This window comes from Elephantulus edwardii, unplaced genomic scaffold (genome assembly GCF_000299155.1).
Source record: "Elephantulus edwardii isolate Elephantulus edwardi_28Jun2011 unplaced genomic scaffold, EleEdw1.0 scaffold00146, whole genome shotgun sequence".
Lineage (NCBI taxonomy): Eukaryota > Metazoa > Chordata > Mammalia > Macroscelidea > Macroscelididae > Elephantulus > Elephantulus edwardii.
In genome coordinates, this window is record NW_006399896.1 from 426,118 (window position 1) to 451,290 (window position 25,173).

General features: G+C 36.8%; 1 protein-coding gene across 1 annotated transcript in view; it reads left to right on the forward strand.

The window, feature by feature from the left end:
• Window positions 1-25,173, forward strand: part of IARS2 (isoleucyl-tRNA synthetase 2, mitochondrial) — an 83,920-nt gene that overhangs the window by 27,572 nt on the left and 31,175 nt on the right. Inside the window, exons 12-13 of the mRNA XM_006894592.1 lie at window positions 7,428-7,588; window positions 23,814-23,916. Of these exons, the coding sequence (XP_006894654.1) occupies window positions 7,428-7,588; window positions 23,814-23,916 (264 nt within the window). The remainder of the gene's footprint in view (window positions 1-7,427; window positions 7,589-23,813; window positions 23,917-25,173) is intronic.

A 25,173-nucleotide genomic window follows, 5' to 3' on the forward strand; every position in this document is an offset into this window, starting at 1 on the left:
GGTGGAGGGACGGCGCAGGAGAGGAAGGCCCTCTATGAGGTGGATTGATTCAGTGACTGGGATAATTGGGATGGGAGTGTCAGAGAGACCGTGCGATTGGCTCAGGACAGAGCGGAGTTTAGGGCTGTTGTACATAGGGTCGCTATGAGTCGCAGGCGACTCGACGGCACATAACAACAACAACAACAACAACCTTCCCCACCCAGGGGTCAGATGGCACAATCTAGGGAATGAGGAGTTCACTTTGAGGGCCACGACGGCTCACCCTGAGCCGAGGGCCGAGGGCAGCCTATCCCGAGCAGGGCAACACCCCCCAGGGGCTGGCTGGTATACTCTCCCTCCAATTGCTCCTACCCCAGACTGGTCCCCTCGCCTGACTGAGGACTCTGTGGTCAGGGATAGTGTTTCCAATTCCAGCACTGCCACTTCTACCACCTACCCCCATAAGTGGTCATACTATATTTTGAAGTAGGTGTCACTGCCCTCCCCCTTTATATATGATAAAGGGAACCTGAGAATTGTGAACAGACTCCCCCCACGTCTAACTGTCTTTTGGCAGAAGCATCCAACAGAACAAAATATGTGGTGCGTTTAGGATGTCGGTCCTCTTGTGCGTGCTGCCACTGTTAAGGTCATCAGACTCATAGTGACTTTTAGCAATCCATTGCATAAGTAATCGTCTTCTTTGGCCTGTCCAGTGCATAGGTAATCATCTTCTTTACCCTGTCCAAGGAAACCCAAACCCATTTCTCCCTGGCAATCCTTGAATTCCTGTTGTTGAGCCTCGATCTTCACTGAGGGCCAGTCATCAACTGTTTAAGTGTTCAATTATCAATAATCCGAAGTCTGTGGAAGGCCATAATGGCCCTGCTTTAAGTGGTTCGCTGCTCCCGCAGCTCACCACACTGTCTCTGCCTCCGCCGCCATCTTGGATCCCTAAGGCTTGTTTTTGACAGTGCTTTTCTTGCAGCTGAAATGTATTCCTTTGTTACCGTCATTTTTTTTTTTTTACCATTGATTCTTGATCATATACCTCTTCCTGAAATTGTTCATTGTCCACTAGGTTTTTTTTAACAGTGACTGTATTCTTTTCATATTTCCTCAACTACTCAGTATTTTGTCCATAACATCCATTAGTATTGCATCTAGAGACTTGGATTTGTTCTTCATTTATTTCAGCTTGAAAAACCAGTATCTTCTTTCCTTTGCTTTTACTTTGTCTTTTTGAGCTGCCTTTTGAAATCGTTTATTCATCCCTCTTCACTATTTCTTCTTCTTGATTTGGTTTCTTTATGTGCAAATGCAAGTTTCAGGGTTAGTATTGACTTCTTTTTTTTCCCTAGTTTCTTCATGGATACTCTATAGTCAGTCTGTTCTTGATTGTTTTTAAGTTCAGGTGGGATATACTGAAGGTTGTAAGTTGGTTCTTAGGGATTTATTTTCATTTTCTCCAGCTTCACTTTGACTAATTTATGTCACGCTGGGTTTGTTTTGACTGCTAATATTGAGCTTACCCACCAGTGTTTCCAAGATGTAATCAATTTGTTTTCTTTGTAGTATATCAGGTGAGGTCCATGTTTATAGTCACCAGTTGTTTTTTATTAAAAGCTATTTGCAATGAATAAATCGTTGTGCAAAAGTCCATCAGTTAGCCTCTAGCCTTGGTTATAAGTTGAGGCCACTCCCTAGAGCAGTCAGTTGAGCTCACTCCCATCATGGTTGATAAAGTAGAAGGTTAGCATAAAAGAGTAATACCCTCAATGAGATGGTATACAGTGAAAGCAACAATGGGCTGAAGCACAGCAGCAGTTGTGAGAATAGTACAGCTTTTAGTCCCTTCTTTTGTACCTGGGTTCAATGAATTATAACCACCTTTATGGCACTTATCAACAACAATGTGTTTGATGTATGCATATCTCACAAAAGAGTTGATGTCATTGAATCAATAATTTAATAAATTTTACATAGAAGACGTTAAATATATGTTGTTGTTTTTTGTGTACCGTAGAGTCAGAACTGACCCATAGCTGTCCCTGTGTTGGGTTTTTAGAGGCAGTTAATCTCACAGGAGGAGACTGCACACTTTTCTTCCAGGGAGCAGCTCGTGGCCTTGAAACATGTGCCTTTGGGATTGCAGCACAGGATTCTTGGTACTAGGCCACCAGAGCTCCGTGGAATATACAGACTTGTTGCTTTATTTATTAGTTTCCTTATTTGTTGGCTTGACAGTTTGAGGGCCTGTTCAAAGCTATACATGTTACTGTTACATGCCATTGAGTCAAACCAACTCATAACAGACCCTCCAGTGGGTGTTCAGAGGCACTTATTCATGTGAAAGTAGATGGCCCATCTTTCTTCCATGGAGTGGCAGCTAGTAGATTCAGACCTGCCTGCCTTTGTGTTGGCCTCAGCACCAGGCCACCAGAGATCCCTAAAACTATACATAGCAGTTTACGTTTACAAAATTTTTGTAGTATGAGCTTTTTCTTCATAATCTTTTCTGCCATCTGATTTGGTTTTTTCTTTCTCTTCCTTGTTTATAATAACCTTTTGCTCTCCTCATGAATGTCTCCTCATGATATCTTTGATGTCCTCCCACAGTTCCTCTAGTATTTGATCATGGGTGTTCAGTGACTCAGACCTGTTTTTGAGATGATTTGTAAATTCAGCTGGGATAGGCTCAAGGTTGTATTTGGGTTGCTGCAGACTAATTTTAATTTTCTTCAGCTCCAATTTAAACTTGCACGTCAGTATTGATCTCAGTTGGGACCTGGTCTGGTTTTGCAGATATTGTGCTTCTCTATCCATTCCTTCTATAGATGTAGTCAGTCTGATTCTTACACATTCCATCAGGTGATGTTAATGTATAAAGTTGATGTTTGTGTTTTTTAAAAGTATATGTTATATTTTAAAAAAAGTATATGCTATGAATAAATCATTGAGCCCACAAAATTTGATCAGTCTATATCCAGCTCCATTTCTGTAACTAAGTTTATACTTTCAGACTACCATTCTGTTTTCACTGTTTCCGATTTTTGCATTCTAGTTACCAGTCATCATTAATGCATATTAATTGCACATTTCGTCAAATTCAGACTGCAAAAGTTGGTAGAAATTTTCCCTCTCCTCCTCTTTGGCATTACAGCAGGTGTATAAATAATGTATTAACAGGTCTTCTTTGTATGTGTATGGCTAATGTCTTATTACTCACAACATTGTGTTTCAGGATAAAACTTGAAATTGTCTTTTTAATTATGAATGAAACACCACTCTTATTGGTTTTATGCCCAGCACAATCTATTATGTGATTGATTCAAAGTGGCCAAAGCCAGTTCATCTCATCTTTCTGATGTCTATGTTCATGCATTCCATGTCATTTTTTTAAAAATTTTTTTAGTTTTAATGAACATTTACAGAGATTTTGGGTTTTCATTCATTCATTGTTGCACTGTTTTCTCTACCCTCCTCCCCAGTTCGTTCTTCTTCCCCCACCCCCCGAATGTCTGTTTTAATTGTCGAATTGCCACAGTGCTTGTCAAAGCCAGTTCTGATTAATAGCCTTTGTCAGTGTATCCTTTGCCATTCCCTATCACTCCTCCCTGAGAGAGACTTTACCCTGATTCATAAGGAAAAGGGGATGGTGTATTCTCTTAGCTACTTCCTGCTGAAAAGGGACGCTGGGTCCTTTAGAGTAGTGAGAGAAGATCTTCACCCTGAAACCCACTGCATTCCATGTCATTTTCCACAACTCCTGGTTTTCCCAAATTCATGCTTTGTACATTCCATGTTCCAATTATTAAAGGATGCTTGTGTCTGTTTCTGCTCATTCTGAGTGACTGCCTTTCTAGGCTGTATGTCTAACTACCCGTGTTCCTCTGTTTATAAGGTTTTTGGAGGCCTGTTGTTTCAGAAGTGGATAGCCAAACCTTCTTCTTAGACTTTCTCAAGCTGGAGCTCTATTGAAGCCTTTCCTTGACAGGTGACCCTTGTGGTACCTGAGACACTGATGGCACAGATTCCAGCATTAGCGTACCCTACACACTATACCAGTACAGCAGACTGACAGACAAGTGCTACACTAAAAGGAGCAATTAATGATATTCAAACCTATACACATCTGTGAAGACCAGGGCATACCTTAGTCTCTAGACTGACATCATGGCTTTTCGGCACTTTTGAGAGGTCCCCTAACAGCAGCCTTCCCTAGAGCAATTTGTCTTTTGATTTTTGACTGCTGGTGCCAAGGGTGTTGATGTGGAGCCGAACAAGCTGAAATTATTAACAACCTCAATCTCTTCTTCATCTGTCATGGTGCTGCCAATTGGCCCAGTGGTGAGAATCTTTGTCTTTTTGATGTTGAGCCTCAATCTGTATTGAAGACTGCAGTCTTTGATCTTCTGCAGCAAGTGCTTCAGGTTCTCTTCAGTATCTGTGAGCAAGGTTGTGTCATCTTCATAACGTAGGTTGTTGATGAGTCATCCTCCAACCCTAATACCATGTCCCTCCATGTAAAGTTTAGCCTCCTGAATGATCTGTTTCATATATAGATTAAAAAGGTATGGAGACAAGAAGCATTCCTGACAAACTCCTTTTCTGATTTTAAACCATGCAGCAGTATTTCCTTGCTCTGTTCTAATGACTGCTTCCTGGTCCAGCTGTAGGTTTTGCATGAGCACAATCAGGTGTTCTGGGATTCCCATTCTTCTCAAGGTTAGCTACAATTTGTTGTGACACACACAGTCAAATTCCTTTGCTTAATCATGAAGCACAGATAAACATTCCTCTGGTACTCTTTGCTTTCAGCCAAGATCCATCTGACATTGATGATGGTGTCTCTGGTGCCATGATCTCTTCCGAACCCTGCCTGTATTTCTGGTAGTTCTCTGTTGGTATGCTGTTACAGTCATTTTTGGATAATCTTCAACAGAATTTTACTTGAGTGTGATATGAGGGATATTGTTCAATGTTTTCCACGCTCTGCTGGGTCACCCTTTCTTGAAATTTGAACACATAGGGTTCTCTTGTCCTTTCGATTTCTTGCACAACTTGGTGAGCATGTCCATGGCAGCATCTGTCTGTTGAAATATATCAATTGGTATTCCATCAATTCCTGGGGCCTTGTTCTTTGACTGCTCCTTCAGAGCAGCTAGAACTTCCTCCATCACCACTGTCTCTCTTGATCTGATGCTGTTTCATGATATTCTTCTGTGTCAGCCAATTCTTTTTGATACAGTGACTTCGTGTACTCCTTCCATCTTTTAATGCTTCCTGTTTCATTCACTATTCTGCCTATAGCATCTTTAAATATTGCAGCTTGAGACTTGAATTTGTTTTTCAGTTGGTATTGTGGGGTTTTTTTCCTTTCTACTTCCTGTTACATTCCTATGAAGCTGATCTTCCTTGTAATAGATTAAAATATATAACGGACAACTCTACTTAAATGTTTGATGGTAGAACATCCAATACTGATATATTTTGCTTAAGCCAAGATTTTTGTTGTTGTTGTTATTGTTCTTGTTTTACAAACTCTAAATTTTCTTTCTTGTTGAAATGGCTTTTCATTCTTTTAGTGAAGATTTAGTGAACATATACTTTATACATCTTTGGGAATACAAAGTGGACTAAATAGTTACAAAGTTCGTGGATTATGTTAGATTTAAAATTGAATTCATGTACTCTTTCTGCACATCAATCAAGTCAGAAAGACTATCAAGTTAATACTACTATTTCATGACCCAATTTAAAGCTCAAACCATTTTATACTATCCTCAGAGCATTCTTTTTTTTTTAAAAAATGTGGTAGTTCATCATGAATTTCTCATTATTTTATTCATAGTCTCTTTATTATTTTAAAAAACTCAATAGATAAATTTCAGTTCTTTTTGAAGAAGAGCTATACCACCATGTGCCCATGATCCACCTTACACAGCTTTTGGCCACTGTTCATATCTGCACCCCTTCCTACCACCCACTGACCACTGAGTTATTCCAGGACTATTGGTGGCCTAGTGGTAAGGAGTTGTGTTGCTTGAATTTAGCAGTTGCTCTGCAGGAGCAAGATGGGCAGGCAATTGCCTCTTGTATAATTTACTGCTTCTGAAAACCCAGTGTAGGGTATCTGTGGGTCAGTTCTGACTTGATAGCGTGTAACAACAATGTCAAATTCCAGGACTGAGTTCTTCTGCAAATATTTGAGCATGTTTATCAGAAAGGTAAAGACTTTCAGAAACGAAAGTCTAATGCTCTTATTGTCATCTTATAGAAAGTAAAAATTACATTAAGAAAATCGTACACCTGGTCCATATTCACATTTCCTGGATTTTTAAACATAGTTTTAAGCAAATTAATTTTTTCTACATTGTTTTTGTTTGAAATTTTTTTTATCTGAAACAGTGACTGTATGATGCTGATTATTTTTTTGATTCTCCCCCTTTTTAAAAAATTGATATTACCATTCTGCCAGTAGGTGGTGCTACAAAGAGTTTTGGGGTAAGTAATTTGTAGTAATTCCGGGAAATGAGGCAACCATTTAAAACAATCATGAAAATATTAAAATGTACTTATTAATGGATAAAGAGATTTTTACAATAAAGTTAACAGAATCTAGGTTTTTGGATATTACTACCAAATAATTTGACATTACATGTAATCTTTTAATAGTTGACTCTTAAACAAATGTAATGAAATCAAGTGGTGGTGGTAGTTCACACCATTTTACTAGGGCAAAGTGTAAGTAAATATGAGATAACTAAGTTTAGTCAAGTACAGTTCTTTTCCTACATCTTTACTACCTTTTTGATTGTGCTGTTAGGAGTTTGCTGTTGTAAAATTTCTTGTTTCATCCTCAAGTGTGAAGTTGGATTTTGATATTTATGTGGTCTTTTGTGGCTTTGTTTCTCACTTGATGCCATTTTCTAAAATCTGTTTTCTTTTTGGGGGTGGTTATTGATAGATGTAAGGGAACATGTAAGGGAATGACTAAAAAACCTAAAATATGGCTAACCTCTTTGAGTATCCTTATTCTAGGTGAGCTGCCTCTTTTCTTTGGGATAATGGAAATAACAAGGCTTCTGGCTATGTGAGGCAAGGGTGGGCCTTCCTTTTGTGTTCAGTCTAAATTTTGTGGGAGTTAGCTCTTCCTGAACCTAAGCTGCCTTTGATTGCCACCCTCACAAAACTCCAGTTCCTTTATTCCCTAGGGATGTCCATGAACTGCCAGTAAAGTCTTCTGTAGTCCCACATGTGGGATGTGACCTGGTTCAAGGCACTCCCTGTCCATCTCTACCCAGTTTCTTTCTTGCCATATACCGGTTCTCCCAGCAGTGAATATTCTATTTCTTGAGGAGATGCTGGTTCTGATTATAAGTCATGTTGAGGGTTACCTAAGGCATTAGTTCCTTCTGAAATAAACTTTTTCTCATTTATAGGAATTGTTAAAAAAGGTGAAATTTTTTCCTGGATCAACAATGAATGCTATGATTGACATGATGGAGAGGCGGCCCTACTGGTGTATATCAAGACAGAGAGTCTGGGGTGTTCCAATTCCTGTTTTTCACCATAAGACAAAAGAAGAAGAATTGATCAACAGGTAGAAATAAATTGGTTTTTCCTTAAAAAATGGAAAAATAGTGGACTGCCTTGGTTAAAATTAATTGACACAGTGACTGTGGCAATGGTGTCAAGGGTGTTAGAGATGGTGAAGTTGACTCAGGATAGGGCAAGGTTCAAAACTTGTTCATAGGGTCATAACCAACTTGATGACACATGAGAACAAGATAAATTACTATGCATCTTAAAAAATATATATGAAAAGACATTTGTGAGGGGATATTTAAGACTGAAGAATTTAATTTCTCAGAGTTTCACTTTGCTCTTCCAACAAAGTAGAAAAAGAGTGCTTTTGAAAAGATTGTTAGGAATTCTACATAATAAATGTATAAATTCTGGAATAGAACGTAGTACTCCATAGAGGGAAGGTGGTATTCCTTTGTTCTTTCAAGGAGTTTTAGGCACATAATAGATGTTAGCCTTAGGCATTACTCATAACCTTATAACGGTAGTAAACAAGATTGACATAGTCCCAATCCTTAATGAGATGATTGTTGTTATTATGTACCCTTGAGTCAGAATTGACTCATAGCTGTCTATCCTGTGGGTTTTCAGAGGCTGTAAATCTCATGGGAAGAGATTTTCCATCTTTCTCATGGAAGAACTAGTAAACTCTAAGCTGCATACCTTTGGGTTGGCAGTGCAACTCCTTACTACTAGGCCACCAGAGCTTCCTAATGAGATGATGTTGTGTACCGGAATTGGAACTTACCCATAGCTGGCCCTCTGGAGGGTTTTCAGAGGCAGTTAATTGCACAGAAGGAGATTGCCCATCCTTCTCCTGTGGAGCACCTGGTGGATTCGAACCCTGTGCCTTCAGGATTGCAGCACAGCTTTTTGCCACTAGGCCTCCAGAGCACCTAATAAGATGCTAGTCAAGCTAATTTATCTCCCAGTAAAATTAAGGAGACTTTGAGTTTTGTAGTTGTTACTAACAAATATTGAAAGAACATTCATTCTTAGGAATACATTCTAACTTTGCATTTCTTTCTGTAATTTTATTTAAATTGGTAGATGGAGTTTTTACCATATTACATTGTAGTATAAATATAGCATTGAATAAATTTTGTAAACATTTACCTGTTTCATCAGTTGGGATTCTTTGATGAATTTGAGGATTCAGGAGACTATATATAAACTTGAATGTCTTCACCTTGAGATACTCTTCACTGTTGACATTGTCACTGCTTTATGTGATACTTTTAGGAATTATATACGTGTTTTAGTAGCTCCTCAAAATGTCAATCAAAGTAATGTGGTTTTAGTTTTTAAAAATAATTTTCAACTACATGTTTAGGGGATTCTTACGTCATTTATAGAAGTTTCTTTTTGGTGTGAAATACATATTGTATCACTCTTTCAAATGAGTATTATACCTATTGGCAACGTGACTCAGAGGTAGAACTAGATGTTCTTCCTTGATCAGTGAAGAAAACAGCTCATGTGAGTCATTCATAGAAGATGTGGCATTTGAATTGAGCCCTAAGAGCATGTAGGTAATTGGGACATAGACGAAGTGTTTTCTTAGTATCAGAGTGACTAGTGAGAGCTGTGTATGGAAGGTATGGCCTGTCTCTAGAGATCATGGTGTCCCTGAGTAGTGCACATGCTTAAATGACTAAGCAGGTATTGGAAGGTTGGGGGGTGAGTTAAAAATGACAATGAGATGTCATTTCACCACAGCAACAATAGCAAAGTTCAGTGACAAACAACAAATGCTGGAGATTTTATGGAGAGATTGGAACTCTTACTCACTGCTGGTGAGAATGTAAAATGGTATAGCCACTATGGAAGGCAGTCTAGTGCTTTTTTAAAAAAATTGGAAATAGAAATACCATTTAACCCAGCAATTCCACTATTGGGAAAATGCCCTAAAGAAACCAAAACTCAAAGAGATGTATCCACACCCATGTTTATTGCTGTTATTGACAATAGCAAAGAGATGAAAGCAACCCAAGTGCCCATTAACAAATGCATAGAAAAACTATGATACATTCACACAATAGAATATTACACAACATTGAAAAAAATGAACTCGTAAAACATTATACAACATGAGAGAACCTGGAGGACATTCTACTGTGTGAAATATCTCAGTCACAGAAGGACAAATACTGCATCACACAACTGTTTTAAATAGGACAGACATGGGATGTTAGGGAAAGAATGGGAAATGATAATGAACACTGCATTAGAGCAGATGAGGGGAAGAACTGTCTGAAAAATAGATGCTTAGGCATTATATGTATAACAACTATATGTTTAACAACAATTGGAACAAGAGGTACGTTACAGGGAGGGAGGAAGAAAATGTGCAACAGTGTAAAAAACATATCAATCATTGTCATGTTTTAGAGTTGCTATGATGGCAGTTAGAATTAGCTGTAGGGTATGTGAAGGGAGAAACAAGTAAACACTAAAAGATATGGGGCACAAATTGTAGGGAATCTTCAATACTAGGTTTATAAGTATGAAATTTTCAGTAAATTTCTTTTTAGGAAAGAGGACGCTAGAGATGAGAAATAATTGAAAGCTCTTTCTGAAATTCAGAGCTGAGAGGAGTTTGTTGCTGAGGCTGTTCTTATAATTTAGAGCTTGGTGACATGTCAGTCATTGATATCTTAAAACTTCTGTTGAGCACTGTTATGATTTAAAATTTTACAATGAAAATTTTCTTTTAAAGAAATAATTAAACACCACACCATAAATGCTTCTCATTGTTTTCGGAATGAATATTTTTAGTGAATTTCTAAGTGTTTGAGACAGACCATGTTCATAAATGATGAGAATAGACTGGTTTACTTGATTATTATTTAATCATGACAGTAAAATGGTATATAGGTCGATTGATTGGCAGACTAGATGGTATAAAAGTGAGCAGTATTAAAAAAAATACAAATTTTCATTAGATAACTTTTTTTCGCCTAATCATTATGCTTGTTTATGTGCTATGTTACAGATTCTTTTCTGTATATCAGGAATTATGTTGCTTGCATGGTAGCTGTTGAATTTCTGACTTCAAAGTAGCAGAGACATACAGAATATTGGCCTACAGAAATGACAGACAGACTTAGTCATACTATCTGTCAATTCATAGGTCATTTTCCTGTACACCTTTTCTTTAGGGTGATTCCAGTCCTTTTCCATTGTTGCGTTTTGTATGTGGCATAATACTTGGATTCAAGAATGTTAATGTTTAATTCTTTGTTAGTTTTATAAGACAGAGGGTAAAGTTAGGTGTGTGTTTTTTCCTTTTCTTATTCAGACCCAAATTAAGTGACCATGATTTTTCATCTTTCTTCATTATTCCTCAATACAGTTGTATGTAGGTAACCATCAAAAGTAACAGCATCTCCACTGGAAGTTGATGTACAGTCCACATGGAGTTGCTGTTACACTTGATAATTCCATTAATCATATCAGAAGATTTGCTCTGCTTTTCCTGATGGAAGTTCATAAATGATCTTCAAGTGCACTTGTTTCACAGAAGAGAATCTTGATTTATTCATCTTTTTAATAAGCTAAGGGATTAGGAGATTCAGAATGCTGGTGTTTCATTTTCTTCTCACATTTTGTATTCATATTTGTATTAAAAAACCTCTTATTTGAACATCATCAGTCATTTTTTGCATCTGTAATACAATGCTATTATAATTTAGATTGAAATCTGTTTCTAGTTAATAAATACCACATAAATAATTTTTATTTAGCATAGAAAAAGATAAAATTAGAAATATTTGCTTACCTAAGAAGTAAAATAAGTTGTTAGCTAAATTTCTTCCATCATTTCAGATGATTATAATCAATCTAAAATTAAGAATGTTACTGTAATGATCTCAGATTTCCACTATGTTAATTACAATGAACTGGAATTAAAAGAAAATTTGAAAATATTCATGAAATAAAACTTCTTATCAATTTTAAAATATAAGTATCAGATTAAGTTCTAAATAGATTTTTTTTCCTCAAGAAATTAGATTGTGTTCTAGGATTAAATATAGCAAATAAAATATGAAACCTTAAACTGCTTACCTCATTATTATCTCAGTACATTGCAGAAGTTTTCTTACGGTTCTTAATATTTTAGTTATAAAGACAGTGTACAGGCAACAGTGGCATGACAGTTTTCTTCATTTCTAGCAATCTTAATGCTGCTTGATTTCCAGCAATGCACTAAATAAGCATTCAGCCTAGTAGATATCAGAGTTCAGATGATTGGTTACTGTTAGGTTGCTCCAACTACCTAGTGACGTTTTACTGATTGAAAACTAGGAAGAGGAGCATAATGCATGTGTTTAGATAAGGCCTGTGAATAAAGTACAAGGTTTTATGATAGGTGTATTGCTTTATGAAATACTGCATTAAAATGAAAGCATATAGATTATATAGTGATAAATGGTTTCACCCACTTTTATTAACAGTAATTTACAGGTAAATGATCTTTAGGTTAACTGTGTGTTAAATACACATTGTTAACAAAGTAAAGGGGAAAAATTCTTAAATTTCCAAAGAAAAGATTAAGTTGATTCTTTGTGTTTTTCCCCCTAAAGAATATTTCCATGTACTCTTCATATATGTGTCTTCAGAATATTATTAGGAAATTGCTCAGAAAATAGTGTGTAAATTTTATAAGTATCATTGATCCCAGTTTGGTTTAAAAACCATAACAAGACATAACGATTCTATTCTTGAATTTATCCTGCGAATAAGAGATAATTTGTTTCTAGGGACAATGGATATGAACTATTAAAAATGGTAGTGAAGATCTTAATATTTACTTAGATTCTTATATTTGGAACATTAAATGCATGTAGCCAGTTTTTGTATTTTAGGGCTGTTGATAGTTTTTGTTTTTCTATAGTGAGAATCTTCTGAACACTCATTAAGTATTTGCTTACCTTTTCCTCAAAATGTTTGCCTTTTTAGATTTTATTTATACATTAAAATTCTCTTTATTTTACATTTACCTCAGTTTTGTCGGTGTGGTCTTTAATTTTTGTAAATTTTATTTTTAAAACTTTCCACCACAAATGTTGACAGTCATTGAGAATGCTAATGAACATATCAAGAACAAATTTTGTTTTCTGTGAATCTATTCTGAGCTTTGTTTGGATTGTACCAAATGATTCAGTCTTTGAAATCTTCATTCTTTTTTTTTTTTTAAATTGTATTATTTTTACATGTACCATCAGGAGGAGATTGCCCCTCCTTCTCCAGCAGAGCATCTGGTGGATTTGAACAACGTTCCTCTGGGATTGCAGTGGAAATCTTCATTCTTATTATTTTCTTTTCATTTTTGTAAACTTTTACATTCCAGAGTTGTCTTTATTTTTAAAAGATAATCAGTATGGTTATCTAATATTTCAAAGTATAACTGAATTACAAAACATAATGCTTTTTAATTACATTTAATACAATTTATTTAATTTACAAGTATGTCTCATGATCCATTTTCAGGAATAAAAAATCAAGTCTTGCTCAAAATATTAATTATAAAATCAAGGTCTGCAGTCTTCAATATGGGTTGCATCTCAGCATCAAGAAAACAAAGATTCTTACTATGGAGCCAATTGGCAGTGTCATGATAGATGGAGAAATTATTTAGATTGTTAACAAGTTCATCTTGTTTAGACACATAATCAACGCTCTTGGCACCAGCAGTCAGGAAACCAAAAGTTGAGTTGCCTAAGGAAAGTCTGCTGTCAAGGACATCTCCTGAGTGCTAAAGAGTAACAGAGTAACGGTCTCAGGTCTAGAGATTAAGGAGCTGTCTGATCCTTAGGCCTTGATCTTCACAATTATGTGCTATGCATCTGAGAGCTAGACAGTGACTACATATGACAGAAGACTAATCTATGTTTTTGAATGGTTTTGCTGGACTACCAAAAGAACAAACACGTCCAGAGAGATTGCTCTTGGGAGGCAAGAATTTTGAAACTCTTATCTCACATGCTTTGGGCATGTTACCAGGATGGACCACTGCTTGAAGAAGGACATTGTGCTTAGAAGGGTAGAAGATTGTTGCAGAAGAGGATGACCCTAGAGGAAATGGATTGATCCAGTGAATATGGCAATGGGAACAAGTGTGTCAGACTGTGAAATTGGCTCTGGATAGGACAAGGTTCAGGGCTGTATAGTTCACAGGGTCGCTATGAGCCATCCTCGACAGAGCATAACAATAGTAAACAACAATATTAATATTTATTACTATTGTTTTCTTTTCCTTTTTAAAATGCCTCCCATTATTTTTTGGATGTATTGAATTTTTTAAAACCAGATTTATATTCATATATAATGAGGAAAAATATTGGAACATTCTCTTAGTAATTATTGTGTACTGTCTTACTTGTTGTTATGTGCCATCGAATCAGCTACAACTCATAGTGACTTTATTTATGCACAATAGCTCTAAACTCTGTCCTATCCTGAGCCAGCATTACTTTTCTTCGACACACCTACTTCCATTGGTCCAGTTATTGTGTCAGTTAATCTCATCCAGAGTCATCTTCTCTTGTGCTATCTCTCCACCGTTCCAAAGCATAATGTCCTCCTCCAAGGACTGGTCCGTCCTGGCAACATATCCAAAGTATGGTGGAACCTTTTCTTAGTACTTGTTGTGTACTGTCGTTGTTAAATACTGTCGAGTCATAGACGACACATAGCGACCCTAGGAACGAAAGACCTGAACACTTGTATAACTTTCATCTTTTCTCCAAGTTCCTAGAGTTTCCGGAGGCAAGCTATTTCAGAAGTGGATGCCACTCCTACTTCCAAGCCTGTTTTCATCGGGGAGCTCCACCAAACACTGTCCACCATGGTTAACAATTATTGCATTTGACACATCAGTGCCACAGTGTTTAGCATCACAGCAATCATGAGTTACCTTTATACAGCAAATGGACAGACCAGTGTTATACCACTTGTTATGTACCGTCGAGTCACTTGCGACTCAGAGACTCTATGTACAGTAGCCCTAAATTCTGCTCTTTCCTGCGCCAATCACACCATCTCCAATACACCCATCCCGATTACCCCAGTTACTGGATCAATCCACCTCATAGAGGGCCTTCCCCTCCTGCGCTCTGCCTCCACCCTCCCAAGTATGATGTCCCTCTCCAAGGACCTGTCCCTCCTTACAACATGTCCAAAGTATGTTAGACGGAGCCTCAGAATCCTTGCCTCCAGGGAGCCGCCTGGTTTAACCCTTTCCAGGACAAATCTGTTTGTTTTCCTAGCAGTCCATGGTATTCTCAATACTCTTCTCCAGCACCACAGCTCAAAGGCATCAATTCTCCTTCTGTCCTCCTTGGTCACTGTCCAACTCTCTGATGCATAACAAGTGATTGCAAAGACCACGGCTTGTATCGGATGCACCTTACCAGATCTAAGGACCACAAATTAAAATCACCCACGTTTGGCTTGGTAGCACAACTTTCTGTCCTCTGAGCCAACAGAGTTCTCTCTGTGACCCACAGCAATTCTGTGAACAACAGATCTAACCCTTGCCCCATACTATACCATCCTCACAATCTGAGACATGCTTGAGCCCATTGTTACAGTCACTGTATCAGTTCATTGTGTTGAGAATCTTCTTCTCTGACCTTCCACTTCTGTAAGCATGATGTCATTTACCAAGGACTAGAACCTTAACTGTAGTTAAGTGCCATTGAATCATAGACTTGCTGTGTTTTCTTTTTTATAGCTTTTCTAAAACTGGATTTTTAAAAGTTGAAATAGCCCTCTTTAGTGGTATAAATTCATACTGTGGTTATGTCACACAGTTGCAGTAAATGTTAATATTATGTCCTATTGAGTCAGAATCAACTCATAGCTGACCCTCTGGCAGGTTTTCAGAGGCTGTAAATCATATGAGGGGAGATTGCCTATCTTTCTGTCATGGAGCAGCTGGTGGGTTTAAACACATACTCTTGAGTTTACAACAAAACTCTTTACCCACTTGTGTACTATTTAGTCACAACCGACTCATAACTGACCCTCTGGCTGGTTTTTCAGAAGAAGATAATTGAACAGGAGCTGATTGCCCTTCCTTCTCCTGTGGGGCAGCTGGTGGATTTGAACCACATGCCTTTGCATCCACAGCAATCTCACATGGAATTGCTGCCCAGCTTCTTAACCACTAGGCCACCAGAATGCTCTCCTTAAACACTAGGTAATCCTAAAAGAAAATAAAAATCAAACAAACTTTCTTGCAACCTAAATAAAAGACCTTTATTATTTGAAAACTTTGCATTTTTAAAAAAAAATATGAACTCTTTTTGTCATCAAGTCAATTCTGTCTTACAACAACTTCCCATCAGTTTTTCAAAGCTGTAGCTGTTAATGAAAGGAGACAGTCCATCTCTGCAAGTAAAGTATATAAAATGAAAGACAAAATTTCATTTTATATTGCAACATACTGTATATCTCAGTGAATGACTTGGCTTTTAAAAGGAAATGTAGCAATTAAAAGGAAATTTTAGTTAAGACAAGAGGTTTTGAATTTTTAGTTGCATTCCAAGAGTAAAACTGGAATCTTTCTTTGATGTTTTTTGTTATGGACTAAAAAATGTATTTGAGTATATTTAAATACTACTTAATAAAAAATTTTAAACTTCACTGAATTATCAGATGCATAAGAATATAGAAGAATTCAGACTTGTCAAGGGTAAATTCCACACTCTATAATGATAAACTGTATCATAAGGTTTCTAATTGTAACATTAGGCCTCTTCTTTTTTTCAAGAATGAAATTTTTCTCATAGCCTGTTTCTCCAAGTTTTACCCCAGTATTTATAGAAATGAAAGCTCAAAGAAGTAGTATGAGTTATTCTTATCACTATCTAATAAGTCAGGGTGGAATTTGGTCTTTGGACTTTGCTATTCTCTGTCAAAACACTAATCTCCTGAAAGTTTCTGGTTTCCTGACTTCATGGCTTGTTTATAGTTTTAATTATACTTGTAAGTAATAAGAATCTATTTTGCCATTGTTTAGCAAATGTGAGAAATTAGGAGTACAGTTTAAAATTATGTTGCTGCTGCTCTTGTTGTTATTATGTATTAAGTCAGAATCAACTCATAGCTGACCCTTCAGGGTGTTTTCAGAGATGGTAAATCTCATGGGAGGAGATTGCCCATCTTTTTCCTGTAGCTGGTGGATTTGACCTACTTGTCTTTGGGCTGGCTGCACAACTCTTTACCTCTAGGCCACCAGATCACCAGTTTTATGGATAATTTAGGCAAAATAAATAATTGACAATAGTATTTAACATGATGTTTAAAGACAAAATTTCAAGGCCTTGTTTTATGCTGCTACTTGGCTTTAGTTTAAGATTTACTGAATCCTGAGACACAGTTACCTGTTAAGAGCTACTAAGTATATATTTCTGTGAATCTAATTAGAGAGTATTTGCAAAGTGCTTAGTGAGCTTTGATGTGGTAGTCTATGAGAATTGCGTCACTAATTCAAAGGCTGTCCCTCTCTGGCTGTCCAGTCCACCAGTGGTTCCATGCAAGAAAAGGAACCTCTTGGAGGATCAACTGTGATTTAATTCCCTCCAGGCCACGGTCTTCGTAATTAACTTGCTATACATCAGAGAGCTGGACAGTGATTAAGGATGATGGAAGAGGAGTTGATGCTTTTAAGCTGTGGTGCTGGTGAAGAGTCTTGAACATCGTCAAGAAGACAGATAGGTCTGTCTTTGACAGGGTGAAACCAAGTTTCTTTCTCCTTGGAGGCTAGGATTTTTTTTTTTAAATTTTATTTTATTATTTTGTGTGTGTGTGCTGTCAAATTGGATCTGACTGGTACAGGAGGAGATTGTCCCTCCTTCCCCGGCAGAGCATCTGGTGGATTCGAACCATGTACCTCTGGAATTGCAATGTAGCTGCTTGCCAAAGGTTAGGATTTTGAAGCTCCATCTTTTCTTCGATAAGGACATCATGCTTGGAAGTGTGGAGGGGACAGCGCAGGAGAGGAAGACCCCAATGAGATGAATTAATACAGTAACTAGAGCATTGGGGGTAGTGTGGAATTAGTGAGACAGCCTCTGAATAGGACAGGCTTCAGAGCTGTTGCACATAGGGTCGCTATGATATGCAGGCAACTTGATGGCACGTAACAACAACGGTGGCTGCTAGAGTCTTTTGGTAAGGTGCTTTGTACTATGTGATGTGTGATATACATAAAAATGCTTTTTATTAAGAAGAACATTACTCTTAATTAATTTTCCTTGTTTTATAAAATAATAGGAAATTTTAACACTTGCCTTTATTTAAAATTCATTTTATCTGTTTATATCCAATTTAGTTGAGCTTTAAATGCTGCTGTTTTATTTTACTATTTACCTAAAATTGTCAGTCTGATGATGTTGTTGATATTGATTGCCATTGAGTCAAGGTCGACTCATAGCAACTCTATGAACAAAAGACCTAATGCCTTTCCATAGCTATCATTGTTTCTCTAAGTTCATAGTTTCTAGAGACATGTGGTTTAGGAAGTGGATGCCACTCCTGCTTCTCAACATGTTTTACAACTGGGCGCTCCATGAAACACTGTCCACAATGGGCAACATTATGGTATTTGATATCCCCACGGCACAAGGTTCAGCATCACAGCAAACCCAGCACTAGTTTCATTTAGCAGTGGTTAAGTGTTGCCAAGTTGAATGACTCAGAGTAAGCTTTGCACAAAAGTCCTGAACTCTGTTCTATAATTAACATCATTTCTGTACATTTATAAGAGAGTTTGTAGAGTTTCCAGAGGCACCTAATTTAGAAAGTGGATGCCACTCCTACTTCCAACATGAATCAATCTGGAAGCTCATCCAAACACTGTACATAATGGGTAACCATTATGGTATTTGACACGACTATGGAGTAGTGTTCAGCATCACAGCAACTCCAAGTTGTTCAGTACAGTAAATAGACAAATGATTGCTATTGCTTTAAAAGAATATTCTTCTAAAATTAATAGTTTATGGCCCTTGGGCGCTACAGGATTTTAAAGTCACACCCTCGAGCAGGCCTCAGCCTTTGCCCTTAGTCAGAACAGTAACAAACAACAAAAGGATCCCAGAAACTTCCCTTGCCTGAATCAGTGTTTTTGATGTAAAGGATATAAACAGCATATTGATAATAATTGTGTGGACATAGATAAACTTTATTAGTATCTCTTTTTTGAGATATGTTCTGTTTTTGGTAATAACATTAGGTTTATTCGTATCTTCTTAACTGATAAAATTTTCTGTGTAAACTGTAGAAAAATAATGTTTAACTAAATAGTATTGTCATATAAGCAAGTATTTATTGCACCAGGTTTTTATTGTCTCACATCACGTAAGTTTATCTTTACTGCTAAAGTTCATCTGTAATGAATGGCTGTCTTAAAAATTTAGACCATTTTACATTATTGTTATTTAGAATTTCTTCAGAGGAGATACTTGGAGCATTGCATTTTTCAGTCTCAGCCTTCCTAACTTACTGAAATCTTTAGCATTTTTTTTTAAATTTTATTATATTTTGTGTGTGTACTGCTAAATTGGATCTGACTGGTAAAGGAGGAGAGTGCCCCTCCTTCTCTAGCAGAGCATCTGGTTTAACGTTTCATAGCATACTTTTTTATTTAATCATTTAATTTTTTTACTTTGCCACACAATTTTTTGCAACTAAGTCACTTTGACCTGTAATTTTTTAGATCCTGAGTTCACTGATTTTCCCCATGGAGTCATGATTATTCAGAGGTGGAGGCAGGGACGGAAAAAGAAGTGGATCTCTCCCACTCAAATCCATTGCCATTGAGTCAGAACCAGTTTGTAGCTAGACAACCCTTCATCAGGTTTTCAGAGGCTGCAAATCACATAGGAGGAAGGGGATTGCCCATCTTTCTCCCATGGAGCAGCTGATGGATTAATACTTTTTTGTTTGCTGGGCAACTCCCTATGGATTGGACCACCAGATCTCCTTTAGATAGACGTAATGCTTTTTTTCCTAGTATCCTTTCCATTGGCTGCTACAGACCCACAGTTAATTCTTAGTTACTTGAATGGAGTATGGTAGAAGAGAGGACAATACAAAAGTTTACAATAGTATTTGTGATTAATAGTATTTATGAATGTTTTAGCACTTCATTAGCACAGAAATGACTCCATCTAAATTTATCCAACTTCAAAGAATTTGTTTGAATAGTAGCTCATGCTTACATTGTAACTACTAGTTGACATTGTTCTAACAAGCTAAAATTTTGAAATTTCTAAAATTTTAAGTATTTTGGCTTTGTTAATATTATGACTCTTTGAAAGATACTGTTATCTTCATTTTGCAGATGAGGAAATTGAGGTATACAGATCCTTAATGCCTTGGTCACATAACTGGTTGTTTTTAGGTACTATTGAGTCGAAAATGACTCATAGCAACTCTGAACAGCAGATCTGAGCCCTGTCCTATCCTGTGGCATCTTCACAATCTCTAACACACTCAATCCATTGCTGCAATCACTGTGTCATGCCACCTGTTTGAGGTTCTCCTTCTTCTTTGTTGTCTTTCCACTTTCCAAGCATGATGTCAGTCCCCAAAGGAATAGCCTCGCCTAGCCATATGCCCAAAGTATGTGAGAAGAAACTTTGCTATCTTTGTCTCCAAGGAGAACTTTGGAACTTCTCCAAGACATACCAGTTTGTTCTTTTGTCAGTCTGTGGGATAGCCAGTTTTCTTCTCCAACACAACAGTTTAAAGACGTGAATTCTTCTTCTGTCATTCATTGTCTGGCTCACAGTTGCATAGAATGTGATTGAAAAGCCCATAGTCTGAATACTGATGACATTGCTCCTCAATAATTTGGAGAGAGGGAGCTCTGGTGGCCTAGGGGCAAGAAGCTGCACAGCAATCCCAGAGACACTTGGTTCCAATCCACCAGATGCTCGACTGTAGAAGGAGGGGCAGTCTCCTCCTTTACTGGTTGGATCCGATTTGACAGTACACACATACAAAAATAATAATTAAAAGAAAAATTTGGAGAGGTCCTTGACTGCAGGCTTTCCCAGCGCAGTAGATCTCTTGATTGCTGGTACCGAGTATGTTGATGCATGTAGCTGGCAGAACCAGGAATTAAACTGAAGCTGTCTGGCTCCTGAGTCCATACTCTTGCCCATTTTATAATTTTTTTTTTATTTCTCATGGTGAGAAAAATTTGTATTTAGACTTAGCCAACGGGACTCAGTTTAGATTAACCTAGTTTTGTTGGCAACATCTAAAGCATCATAGTCAGGAGCAAGTCAAACATAAGCCTTCTTCTCTCCATCAGGCTTAATCAAAATGTTGACCTTGGCTACATCAATGTCATAGAGCTTTGGTTACAGCTTGTTTAATTTTGTGCTTGTTGGCTTTGGCTTCCACAGTGAACACACGTGTGTTGTTACCTTCTGTCTTCTTCATAGCTGACTCAGTGGTCAGGGGAAACTTGATGATGGCGTAGTGGTCAAGCTTGTTTCTCCTGGGGGTGCTCTTCCGGGGATATTTGGGCTGCCGTCGGAGTCTCAGCGTCTTAGGCTGCATGAAGTGGGTGACATGTGGATCTTCCCTTTTTTTTTTTGGCTGTGGATGCCCTTCAGGACTGCCTTCTTGGCCTTTAATGCCTTTTGCTTTGACTTCAGTTTTGGGAGGGGCAGGGGCTTCCTTCTTCACTTTTGGTGCCATCTTCATAGAAAGTATAAATGTCTACTTAATGAAAAGCAACAAGTAGTCATAATATCAATAAAGATCTGATAAACTAAATAGTATAGTAAATTGAAAGTATATTGTGGAAAACTGCACTATCCATTTTGAAAACCATTTATATTTCTTCCAAAGGAATATGATCAATTTTAATATTCATTTTATAAATTTTATTAGGCTTCTGTTTTGTGGTAGGCACTGCACTGAGTTTTATGTTACTTAGTTTTAAAAAATTCTGAGGAAAGTATCTCTCAAATATAAGTTCACTAGGGTTTGTTTTCTCATCTGCTGTGTCTCCAGTTATTAGAACAGGACCTACAACATTATATGTACTCAATAAATAGATTTTGAATCAATGAGTGATATTGTTCTCTTTAACAGACAGGACAGCCAAAACTTTGAGCAGTTTTGGGACTTGTGCATGGTCACCTGTTTAAAAAGTAGCAGAATCAGAATATAGACTTGTGCATTTTGTTAGCAAAGTCCGGGTTCCACTGTGACACTGTGGCCTCTTATGCACATAGATTATTACTATGCCCATAGATTTAGTCCTGCAAGCAGTGAGGGACCATTGGAAAATTTTGAGCAAGGGATTGGTTGGTAAAGCAGTTTTAGAAATGCACTCTTTCAAGGTGTGTTATGTAAAGTAAAATGTAAACAAAATAAAGAAAATTAAAGTAAAAAGTAATTTAAATGAGAGTAGGGGAAACGTCAAATCTTGGCATTATTTAAGTTATGAGTTTGGACTAAGATACTGTCAGTGAAGTATACTTTGAACAGTATTTCCAAGTTGACATAATGTGTTCCATTAATTGAGATGGAGAAATAATTGGGATGGTTTGAATGTAGGTACCTGGATCTTTAGTCATAGGGAAATGGGTGACTGAAATAGAGATATTAGGAGAAGTTTTGTCTGTCTGTATTTAGAAGAATATATATAATCTGTTTTATTTTCCCTGTATTGAAGTTGCGATGACAGCAACCAGGCACGCAGGTTGCTATACAACTTAAGTTTAGGAGGAAAGATCTTAACTACAGATAATTACTATCTGCAGATATTCCTAAGTATGTTTGTTTTAATGTAAAGATTATATAAATATAACAAATTATACATGATTAAAAATCACCAATTTAAAATTATATCTACAGTTTATATAAATACCATACATTGGTTTATATGAAAAATTAGAAAATTGATTATTTCAAAATTTTTAAGGATATAATTCAGTGACATTAATTACATTAAAAGACAGTCATTACCAATGTCTGTTTTCAAAACTTTTGCATCACTCAAAGAAAAAAACCCTGTATTCAGCGAGAGTTCCTCACTCAACTCTTCTCCATAACTTGTGGGGACCAATTGCAAATGCATTTGTCTCTGAATTTGTGTGTTGTCAGTATTTCATATATGGACAATTGTAGTTTTGCACCTGGCCTATTTCATGAGTTGCACTGCCAACCGTTTAAAAAGGCAGGCTGTTGGAATCCACCAGATGTGCTTTGGGAGAAAGATGAGCAGTCTCCTTTTTTTTGATTTACAGTCTCTGAAAACCTGCTGGAGAGCCCGCTGTCCGGTTTCAAAGTTTCAGAGTTAACTTAAGATTTAACATGTATTATCAGAGCTTTACTTTTCTTTATATTGTATGATACTCCTTTGCTTGAATATACCACATTTTGTTTCTTTATCTGCTAATGGACAGTTGGGTTATTTCTATCTTTTGGCTATTGTGAATAATGCAAATAGTTCTTTTGCCTATTTATATGGAACTAGAATTGCTGAGTCATATAATATTTTTGTGTTTCACATTTTGATGAATTGCCAAGCTGTTTTCCACAGACTCTACACTTTTATTTCCAGAAGTTTCGATTTTTCCATCTCCTGGCTAGCATGTATTATTTTCTTTTTTGTGTGTCTTTATACTACTAGTCATTCTAATGGATATTAAGTGATATTTCATGTTGTTTTGGCTTTTATTTGCCTAGTCACTAATAATTTTTAGTGGCTATTTCTATTATATTTTTTGGAAAGAAATGTCTGTTAAGTCCCTTACATATTTTTCAATTGATTTGCCTTAATACAGCTATGGTTTTAAGAGTTCTGTCTTTTTTATGTTAAATCCTTCCTTCCTAGATAGGTGATTTTTCACATTTGTATGTTGACAATTTTATGTATTTTGATAATTTGTTAATTTTATGAGATTCAGTTTAACTTTTTATTGGTAGTTCAAGATCATGAAATTTTGCTTATAAGCATTTTTATGGTTTTATATATTTAAGTCATCGTCTTGAGTTAATTTTTGTATATAATGTGAGGTCAGGGTCCAGTGTCATTCATGTGGAAATCTAGTTGTTTCATAATCCTTTGTTGAAGAAATTATTTTTCTCCATTCAGTGAGCTTGACAACCTTGTTGAAAATATTTAGTTTTATAATTTTTTAACAAATCAGTGTTAAGCACAACAGTTATTTATAAAAATTTACCTTTATGCCCCAAAATAGCCAAACCATTGAGCATATTATTAAAATGGTAGAAGAACATGGCAGTGATATATGGTGGACTCTTCCCCCTGAGCAGCTCCTTCCAAAAGAAGTCTTATCTCAGGTAAATTTCTGTTTGTATTTAATAGCTTTGTGAATATTGCATGACTGAATGACAGCATGGAAGATACGTGGGATGAAAAAGAATTATCATGTAAACTTAATTAATTGATTTCTAGAAATTATGTCTGCAGTGTTTAGTATGTACAATCCTGGTGTAATATCATTGAAGACCAAAATTGACTTTGACTGTTTTGATTGATTAAGAGGATGTAATTGTGACTTAGGGATCTCTGGTGGCCTGGTGTGAGGAATTGCATTGCCATTCCAGGCAAGTGATTTGAATCACTAGCTCTTACATTGGAGGAAAATGCGCAGTCACCTCCTGTGTGATTTATAGCCTCTGAAAACCCACTGGAGTGTCAGCTATAGGTTGATTCCAACAATGAATTTTTGAGTACAGTTGTGACTTGAGTGCATTCTTGTATTCTATGTAAGAGACAAGAATTTTATTCCCTGTTGGTGTATGTCATGGTAGACACCATTCACCTAGTAGTCTTTGGAGATTTATATTTTATTCTGATGCTGAATGTGTTTCAGCAGAGCTCCAGGACTAAGATGAGTGAGGACAGAAAGACAAAGACAGAAGGCCTTTTCATCTGCTTTTGAAAAATAAAATCAGCCTTTGGAAGTCCTGTGGATCACAGTTGTCCTTTTGGGAAACAGTCATGCATGCTGAAGGATTTAGCATGAGTCAGAGGCTGGCTTGACAGCATTATATAGCAGCATTTGTGACTCTAACGTTTATGGTTTACAGTTTTAAAATTATAATAGTTGTAGGGAGCTCTGGTGGCCTAGTGTCAAGAAGCTGTGCAGCAATCCCAAAGACGCATGGTTTGAATCCACCAAGATGCTCCGCTGGAGAAGGAGGGGCAATCTCCTCCTGTGCCAGTTGGATCCGATTCGACGGTACACCAAAAAACAAAACAAAATAGAATTACAATAGTTGTGCCTAACATTGCAGGACTTGGTGGGATCAGAGTTAGAGCTAAAAGATTGTATCAGCCATAAAATAATAGAAAGTAGAAGTTAATTCTTTGTTCGCTTTAGCAGCACATATACTAAAAGTGGAACGATACAGAGAAGATTAGCATGGAAATGTAAATGGACTTGAAAGTAAAACAAGAGAACTCTGGATCCAATTGGAATTGTTGTTGTTCCTTTCCCATAAGAAAACCAAAAGATATGGAAGGTGTTAAAAAAAAAATAAAAAAAGTGATTAGAAGTAAATTTTTTTCTTTTTTTTAAATTTATTATTAAT